Source organism: Limulus polyphemus, unplaced genomic scaffold, assembly GCF_000517525.1.
Source record: "Limulus polyphemus unplaced genomic scaffold, Limulus_polyphemus-2.1.2 Scaffold1804, whole genome shotgun sequence".
Taxonomy (NCBI): domain Eukaryota; kingdom Metazoa; phylum Arthropoda; class Merostomata; order Xiphosura; family Limulidae; genus Limulus; species Limulus polyphemus.
In genome coordinates this window covers 163,585-173,259 of record NW_013667414.1, presented here as the reverse complement: position 1 = coordinate 173,259, position 9,675 = coordinate 163,585, and the positions used below count along the sequence as shown (strand labels likewise).

The following is a 9,675-nucleotide window of genomic DNA, read 5'->3' as shown; positions in this document are numbered from 1 at the left end:
TTGTCTACAAGAGAGATGTGTATAGCTTTTCTACCATGGTAACTTGTCAACTGGAGAGATGTGTATAGCTTTCCTACCATGGTAACTTGTCAACTGGAAAGATGTATATAGCTTTTCTACCATTGTAGCTTGTGCACTGGAAAGATGTGTATAGCTTTTCTACCAAGGTAACTTGTCTACTAGAGATGTGTATAGCTTTTATACCATGATAAATTGTATACTGGAAGAGATGTGTATAGCTTTTCTACCATGGTAACTTGTCTACTAGAGAGATGTGTATAGTCTTTTATACCGTGATAACTTGTGTACTGGAAAGATGTGTATAGCTTTTCTACCATGGTAACTTGTCTACTAGAGAGATGTGTATAGTTTTTATACCATGATAACTTGTGTACTGGAAAGATGTGTATAGCTTTTCTACCATGGTAACTTGTCTACTAGAGAGATGTGTATAGTTTTTATACCGTGATGTATAGCTTTTCTACCATGGTAACTTGTCCACTGGAAAGATGAATATAGCTTTTCTACCATGATAACTTGTCAAGGGAAAAGATGTATATAGCTTTTCTACCATGATAACTTGTCAACTGGAAAGATGTGTATAGCTTTTCTACCATGGTAACTTGTCTACTAGAGATGTGTATAGCTTTTCTACCATGATAACTTGTCTACTAGAGAGATGTGTATAGCTTTTCTACCGTGATAACTTGTCAACTAGAGAGATGTGTATAGCTTTTCCACCATGATAACTTGTCTACTGGAAAGATGTATATAGCTTTTCTACCATGATAACTTGTCTACTGGAAAGATGTATATAGCTTTTCTACCATGATAACTTGTCTACTGGAAAGATGTATATAGCTTTTCCACCATGATAACTTGTCAACTGGAAAGATGTATATAGCTTTTCTACCATGATAACTTGTCAACTGGAAAGATGTGTATAGCTTTTCAAGAATAAGGTCATCTTCGACTGAACAACTGTTGTTAACTGAAAAATTTAAGCCTAAACTAAAAATTTCCATTTGTTGGATGACACATTCTCATTTGACAAGTTAAGAACTTTAGAGTTTGACAATAATTTATTGTACTCATGTTCTAAGACCAGAATCTTATTATTAGCTTTATTGTATCAACAGAAGCATATTGTAAAAGATTAAAAGTAAATGAAAGGATGAAGCATGCGGTTAGAAGAGAAGTATCCAAGGAATTATTGAACCAGAAGGGTAAACCTAAACTAAACTTAAGTAAGGATGAAGTAGAACAGTTAAGAGGATTGAAGAAAAATTATAAAATTGTAATCATTAAAGCAGATAAAGGTGGTAAAGTCATAATATTGGATAAAAGAGTTTACCATAACAAAATCAAAGAATTGTTAGAGGATGGTTCTTAAGAACAAATACAAAAGGACCCGTGATTCATAATAGGTTAAAAATTGTATTTAAAAATTGTCCTATTTTGACACCACAAGAAAGGAAAGACCTTGTATCCTCAAGGTTCAGTTTACCAACATTCTTTGCTCTGCCTAAAATCCACAAAATTGGTATACCTTTCATCCAGTTATGGACTATATAGATTCATCATTTTATTCTTTATCAAAATTTAATTGTTGAAAATGTTCATTTTTAAGAACCTCTCATGAATATACAGTAGAAAAATCATTTGATTTTCTGAACAAAATCTCAGGGATAAATATAGAATTAAATGACAAATTAGTCTTTTTTGACATTGTGTCACTATTTATGAATGTTCCAGTTAAGAAGGCTCAGGATTGTTTTGAAAATAAATTACTAAAGAGAAAGAAGCTTTCTCTGCTTGAGGTGAACAAAGTTTTAAAGCTTATTCATGAGTTTGTATCAAATGCTTAAGATGGGAAATAAATTTTGTAAACAGATTAAGGGTTTAACGATCGGGTCTCCCCTGTTCCCTCTTTTATATGAATTATTTATGTTCAATTTTGAAATGAAGATGTTTAACATGTATGAAGTGAAAACTTTAGTGTTGTTAAGGTATGTAAAGGACACATTTTAGTGTGGTTAAGGTATGTAGACGACACATTTTAGCATAGTTAAGGTACGTAGATGACATGTTTTAGTGTGGTTAAGGTACATAGATGACACATTTTAGTGTGGTTAAGGTACATAGATGACACATTTTAGTGTGGTTAAGGTACATAGATGACACATTTTAGTGTGGTTAAGGTATGTAGACGACACATTTTAGTATGGGTAAGGTATGTTGACGACACGTTTTAGTTTGTTTGTTTGTTTTTGAATTTCGCGCAAAGCTACACGAGGGCTATCTGCACTAGCCATCACTAATTTAGCAGTGTAAGACTAGAGGGAAGGCAGCTAGTCATCACCACCCACCGCCAACTCTTGGGCTACTGTTTTACCAACTAATAGTGGGATTGACAGTCACATTATAATGCCCCTACGGCTGAAAGGGCAAGCATGTTTGGTGGGACGGGGATTCGAACTCGCGACCCTCAGATTGCGAGTCGAGTGCCTTATTCACCTGGCCATGCCGGGCCACCACATTTTAGTATGGGTAAGGTATGTAGACCACACATTTTAGTATGGTTAAGGTATGAAGATGACACGTTTTAGTGTGGTTAAGGTATGTAGATGACACATTTTAGTGTGTTTAAGGTATGTAGACGACACGTTTTAGTATGGGTAAGGTATGTAGACGACACATTTTAGTGTGGTTAAGGTATGTAGATGACACGTTTTAGTGTGGTTAAGGTATGTAGATGACACATTTTGGTGTGGTTAAGGTATGTAGATGACACATTTTAGTGTGGTTAAGATATGTAGATGACACATTTTAGTGTGGTTAAGATAGGTAGATGACACATTTTAGTGTGGTTAAAATATGTAGACTACACTTTTTAGTGTGGTCAAGGTATGTAGACAACACATTACAGTGTGATGGAGTGACATTGGGACTTTGAAAAACATCTTAATTCAATCAGTCCTACCATCAGATTTACATTATAGATGGAAAAAGACAGACAGCTAAATTTTTTAGATATGACTGTCAAATGGGACAATAGTCGACTCTCGCTTTCTTCTTATAGAAAGTCATTTTTTGTAGGGGTACCACCACACAATAGATCATGTCAACTATCGAAACAAAAACTATCCGCCTTTTCCACATTTGTGTTCACAGCCTAAAAATATGCACTTACAATTGTGATGTGAAAGCAGAGTTAAGTTTCTTATTATTATTCTGATTATTACTTTACTGTTGCATGAGAACTTTAATCATACAAATGGAACCACCAGTAAGGAAAGCCTGAAACTAATATTGATTATAAATTGGATGCTCAGAGTGAGTGAGTGAGTGTGTGTGTGTGTACTTGCAGAATGTACTCTTCCCACTTTCTTTGTTTAAATAGAACCTCAAGCAAGAAAAATTAAATTGGTTATATCAGAACCAGCGACTGTCCTATCCCAACTAGAAGCAAGAGTTTGCCTACCATTAAATCTAGATGTTGATTATCCTTACACAACTAGAAGCAACAATTTGCCTACCATTAACTCTAGATGTTTATTATCCTTACACAACTAGAAACAAGAGTTTGACTACCATTAATTCTAGATGTTCATTATCCTTACACAACTAGAAGCAAGAGTTTGCCTACCATTAACTCTAGATGTTTATTATCCTTACACAACTAGAAGCAACAGTTTGCTTACAATTAACTCTAGATGTTTATTATCCTTACACAACTAGAAGCATGAGTTTGCCTACCATTAACTCTAGATGTTTATTATCCTTACACAACTAGAAGCATGAGTTTGCCTAACATTAACTATAAATGTTTATTATCCTTACACAACTAGAAGCATGAGTTTGCCTAACATTAATTCTAAATGTTTATTATCTTTACACAACTAGAAACAAGAGTTTGCCTACCAATAATTCTAGATGTTTATTATCCTTAAACAACTAGAAGCAATAGTTTGCCTACCATTAACTCTAGACGTTTATTATCCTTACACAACTAGAAGCAAGAGTTAACCTTTTCCAAGAATAAAAATGAATTTCCGATAGATATTCAACTCTTCTCCCATATAGCTTTCCCAATTTAGTGTTGCCCTCTATGTACAAAGTTGTTTACTTTCCACTAGCCTTGAGGCTCCCCCCTAAACTAACATTTCTACGTGATACTGCTGTATTGTGACATGCAAGTAAGTATGTGACAACCCTCCACCACAGGAGTGCAACACACCCTCCTAACACAGCTGACTCCCTCTATACTTATTGTTCAATCACTACTTCAAGATTAGGTAAGAAAAGATGCACTGGAAGTGGGGAAGAAGGATGGGAAGTGTGTGTGTGTTTGTACTGGAAAATGTTAACGTCCAATATCATATGAAGTCATGAATTCTCCTGTTACAGAATTACATATCAGAGTAAATAGTTACAACTAACCTTAGCAGTACATGAACACCTCATGTTTGTCACTCGATCATAGTTAACAAAAACCACAAGTAAAATGACATTCTTGGTACATAAGCCATAACTCCTTCTATACAACAAAGAATAAAGACATATATCTTAATCTTGATGATATTTCTAATAACTAAAACATACAGTCTGATCCCAACTTTGCACTAAAAACAAAGCTTCTTTTAAACTAACAACAATGATGTTGACTTCAAACAATGTTTCTTGGGTCCCATTTACATTTACCTACAACTGTTTCCATTCAAAGTGGTTGAAACCTTTTTGATTTTCTCTGTCCCTAGAGTGATTTGCCTGTTTGTTTGTTTTGTTGCTTTTATGAACTATCTGTTACGACAGAGGAAGTCGCGTGATGCTGGGAGCATGTGCACTGGAATTTCTAGAATTATCGGGGAACCCCGCGAATGCCCGAGTGTTTGCTAGACGCCCTCTTTTTTAGTATATATGCCTGGCGAGAAAAACCAGCGCAAGGGCAGAGATAGATAATTTAGTCAAGTGAACAGTAGGCACCGCAAGTAAAGTGTGTGAATCACTGTGATTTATAGCATGTGTTTATAAAATTAGTTAGGTTTAAAGTGACTGTGGAAATTCTGTGTATTACAAAAAGTTTGTATCAAGAAAGAATAAACTAATTTTAATCAAGAAGGGACTTGTATCGCTGAAGTTCCTCGGAAAGAAATTATACCGGAAATTAACAAATAAGCAGATATGTAACAAATCTATAAAGTTAGCAAAACATTTATTCTGAATGTTTTAACTAATTCTACAGCACAACAACAAACCAATTAAATTATGAACAAGGTTAAAAAGAGGAAATAAATAATTTACTTTACTTACCCATCCCGAATTATAGCTTCAACTTCTTTAGACACATTGTAAAACTGGATCACGTAGTCTAAACTCTCCATTAGTTTTTCAATGTCTTAGTGTTTATAAGTTATGGAACTTTTATCAATTCTTCTCTCTCCCGATGAGATTGTTTGGCATAGTATAAAGATGTCTATATATTATCAAATTTGTTTATATTTCATGACATTCTAACAGAAATACAGAACCATTGTATTAATCTAATTTCATAATAACTTAAATACATTACAAATAAAAGACTGTAATATGATGTTGAAAAAAAAAGACAAATCCACATTAATAAGAGCTGACTAATTAATACCTAGGAGCATAAATTATAAAATAAGTAGAGAAACCAATGCAAATTAAGTAACATCTTTCAAGCACTGTATTTCTTTTCAGTGACAGGCCCTAGTCTGTGTATTGCAATGTCTGAACAGTAGCACATTCACAATCACCATAAAACAAATACAATTCCCTATACTGAAAATGTATTTCCAATAGGTACTTCCCTCATGTCACAAGTTTAGCTATTCTCATTCAGTGCTGTCCTCTATATGCAAACTTTTCATAATGGGGTAGCAACATCTATGCAAGAGTAAGATGAGGATCATACCATCTTCACCTCAAACCCAAAAATTGGGGTTTTAAGACCCATACCAATATTTGAGTATGCCACAGAGACATGATGTCCATCAAATGGAATCAACTCCCCAACCATGGCACAGGCCAGTACCATCCAAAGACAAATAGCATCTCCAGAAGAAGAACGAGGGATAGTCCAGGAGAGCACTGGAACCACTAATTACACTGTGACAAAAGACACAGAAGGAGCAATTGAGGGAGGATGAAAGACAACCTGCCTCTGTGGAAGAAATTATGTTAATTGATTCACTCTAATCCAAAACCTCAATGCCAGAAACTGACATCCACGTGAAGGTAGGATGAGGGCATACAATTGAAGGGTGAACTATAAGTGTGAAGCAGGAGGCAACAAGATCTCGCAAGGTGACGGCTCTACTCCCCTGGTTTTCTAAATAGTAGCAGGAAACCACATCAAACTAGAAAGCGACAGCTCAACTCCCATGAGTGTAATAGGGATAAGGAGGCCACCTCAACTAGAAGGTGACAGCTCAACTCCATTAGTTGTGTAAATGGTAGTGGGAGGCCACATCATCCCAGAAGGAGATGGCTCAACTCCAGTGTTGGTGTGTAACATGATCAGGAGGCCATGTCAACCAGAAAGGTGACAGCTCAACTCCTCTGGAGGCCACATTGCATCTACACCAGCAGACCACCACCACCCTACTCTCAACTGAATGGTCTGGTGAACTCATTCAGGAGGGTGCCTCTATGGACCACCACCCTAGCAACTTGGAACTGAAAGTGGCAAGGACTCCCATACTCCATTCTAAGAAAGGACGGTGACTACGTGTTGGAGAGACTGGAGGAACGCCATCACCAGAGACAGTACAATGGGTGATCACAAAACCCTATTTTGAAAAGCAGACCATACCTGGTTATTCATGTGAGATATGGGCAGCAATCCCCTTCTGCTTTACCCATGTAGTTCATGACTGGTATGGTCTGGAATGAGTTATGAGTTATGTTACATTGTTATGAAACAATGACATCACAAGGCTATTCACCTATAAGTAATCTTGTGGAACACCCCATCTCTATGGTGAGTGTGCATAGCCATGGACTAGAAAGTGTGAGTGAACATGGCGAACAGTGCGGATTTAGAGCTAAAGAATACCTGGACAGGCACCACTTGCCACAGAGTGGGATCTGTGATAAAAAGGGGGAAAAAAAAGGCCCCTGAAAAAATAAAAGAAGAAATTTGACCAGTTAAAGTCACACCAAAGTCTGGAGAATGGCTACAGGAATAGATGAAACCTTGACCCAGAGGAAAGCATGATAAGATAAAGGTAGAGGGAAATAAACATATTCGGAGAGGTCTACAAGCTGGATTGGAGAATCTCCTCCATCAGACGACAAAGACGAGAGAAAAGGTGAGATGTCTGATTCGATAGAAGGAAACATCGAAACAAGGTACGGGAGGAAGAAGGAAGGGAAGAGTAGGCTAAAAAAACCCAAAAGCAGACCCAATTCGTTAGGATAGAAGGGAAAAGATCACAAACAGAGGAGGATTGCTACAGGATAAATAGATGGTTGCGAGTACCCCAAAAATATGCAGTACATACAAACGGCCTGACTGGACACAGAAGTCTATCGAGATGCAGTCAACGGTAAAGATTGGATATAAAAAGCAGCAAAATAGGAGAAAAGTTTGAACAACCCTCCAGTGCTGCCAAGGTTTTATGGAGAAAGGAACAATCGGGATGAAGGAGAAGATAGGTGGATGATAAAGAGCAGGTGATACGTCTATAGCAAACAGATCTGACCGTCAACAACACCAGGCCAACAGAAGAAGAAGTTTTAGGGGACAGATGAAACAATGAGCACGAGGTAAGTGGGTCAAATGTAGGTAAATTGAGGTCATGAAGGACCACATTAATGTCCCAATCTGGAAGGGTAAGCCCCCTCGGCGGCCATCAAATCCTTAAGGACTGCACGAGCACAGTAAGAATAGGACAAAAAACCTTATGGTATCAGGAAAAATAGAAAGTATGAGATAGGGCTGCCCTACATCCTGAAAGATTGGGATGTAGAACACTGAAAAAGAAGGTAGGGAGAAAGTGGAAGAGGAACTGGTGGTGTCAGGAGCAGACACTGTAATCTGGGAAACCAAGGTTGTGCCAGCGAAAAGGGTGCTATCAGGAGGACTCAGCAAGGAGTGAAATGGACTGGAGAAATCACCTAATGAAGCAGCCAGATTGGAGAGCACACACACAGACCAATCCTGGCTGAAAGCATCGAATGCCAAGGCATGGAAATGAGGTACAAGTGACCAAAAGAGGGGCAATTTGGAATTGAGGCTCATGGCAAAAACATCTAATTGGGGAGAACTCCAAAGATGGCAAAAATCCCAGAAAATGATAAGATCCAATGTCCATTCTGTAGTATAGAAAGACAATCTGAGACGAGATTGAAAGCACCAGGCACATGACATGTGATAAGACTAATGTGACATGCATGGGCCCTGTATAAGAGCTCTAAAATACAAAAACAGTGGTCTCTGGACCGGGTACACCTTGGTGGTTAATATGTGCTACCACCATAGAGTTGACTGAATGAAGTATCACCAGACAATGACAGACGAGAAGAAGGAAGTGATGTAAAGCCCTACATATGTATGAGCGTATTATAATGATGTTCTACATCATTCCTGCAGCAGATTGAATTATTTTTTAAGGAATTATTTACATCCATTAGTTATATTGTTCAATTAGGTTTCAGTATTATATATCCATTTATTTGGAAGTATGCTAGCTTTATGACAAGTTTGCGAGTTGTGGTTAGATCAGAGACTTAGAAAGTTGAAGCACTATTAAGATATCCTTGCTTAATTACAGGTTTGTGAGGTGTGGTTAGGTCAAGATTTTGGAAAGTTGAAACTATACTAACCCGATGACCACCAGCTACTAACTTTCTGAGTAGCCAACACAAGTCTTGCTATATTTCATTCAAACAATAAAACTAGTGGATGAAATTGTTTGAAACTTCATAAGAACTTTCATAAATGCATGTAGTTTAAGAAACATAAAGCCTGTTACTTCTGATAAATTTAGTTATTTTCCATTATGATCTTTAATATCTTGGAAAATTACATTAGGAAATGATACTTATAAGAAATGATTACAATATTTATATTTGTTACAGATTTGAACTTATTACTTTTTATGTTTCAGTACATTATTTTAAAATCTCGAAAAACTTTTTATCATCCATAAAATGCAAACTTTATCTATTTATAATGTTTTTAATAATCACGTATTCTCCTTATGGTTTCAAATAATATACAAGACCTAAAAATAATATTTCTAAGTAAACTTAAACAATAAACTAGGATTTCATGTTTATATATGTACATAAAAAACATTTTAATTTTGTTTCATAAATTGATTTTTATTTCAAGTTTATGTTCAAGCCACAATTTTGTTTATTGTGTTGAATAAATCATGAGTTTAGTAGCATGAACTTCGTACATTTGCTGTAAACTATCTTGCCTTCAGTCCAGCACAGGCACATTTGAACAATACTGTAGATATGATAGTATGAAAGCTTTTCAGTACTTGAATATCATTTCTTTAAACTTTCAAACAAGTATATTTCAATACATGTCCTTATATGTTGTTTCAATATACAGACAAAACTAATTACCACTACTAGTGATTGTATATAATAGTTTACAGTACAGTGGTTTGAATAACACTGCCTGACCCTAGT

The 9,675-nt window shown here is 36.3% G+C and overlaps 1 protein-coding gene across 1 annotated transcript in view; it reads right to left on the bottom strand.

The window, feature by feature from the left end:
• The window catches only part of LOC106464991 (exocyst complex component 7-like), a 91,489-nt gene that overhangs the window by 72,274 nt on the left and 9,540 nt on the right, over positions 1 to 9,675 (bottom strand). Inside the window, exon 3 of the mRNA XM_022392819.1 lies at positions 5,314 to 5,398. Within this exon, the coding sequence (XP_022248527.1) occupies positions 5,314 to 5,398 (85 nt within the window). The remainder of the gene's footprint in view (positions 1 to 5,313; positions 5,399 to 9,675) is intronic.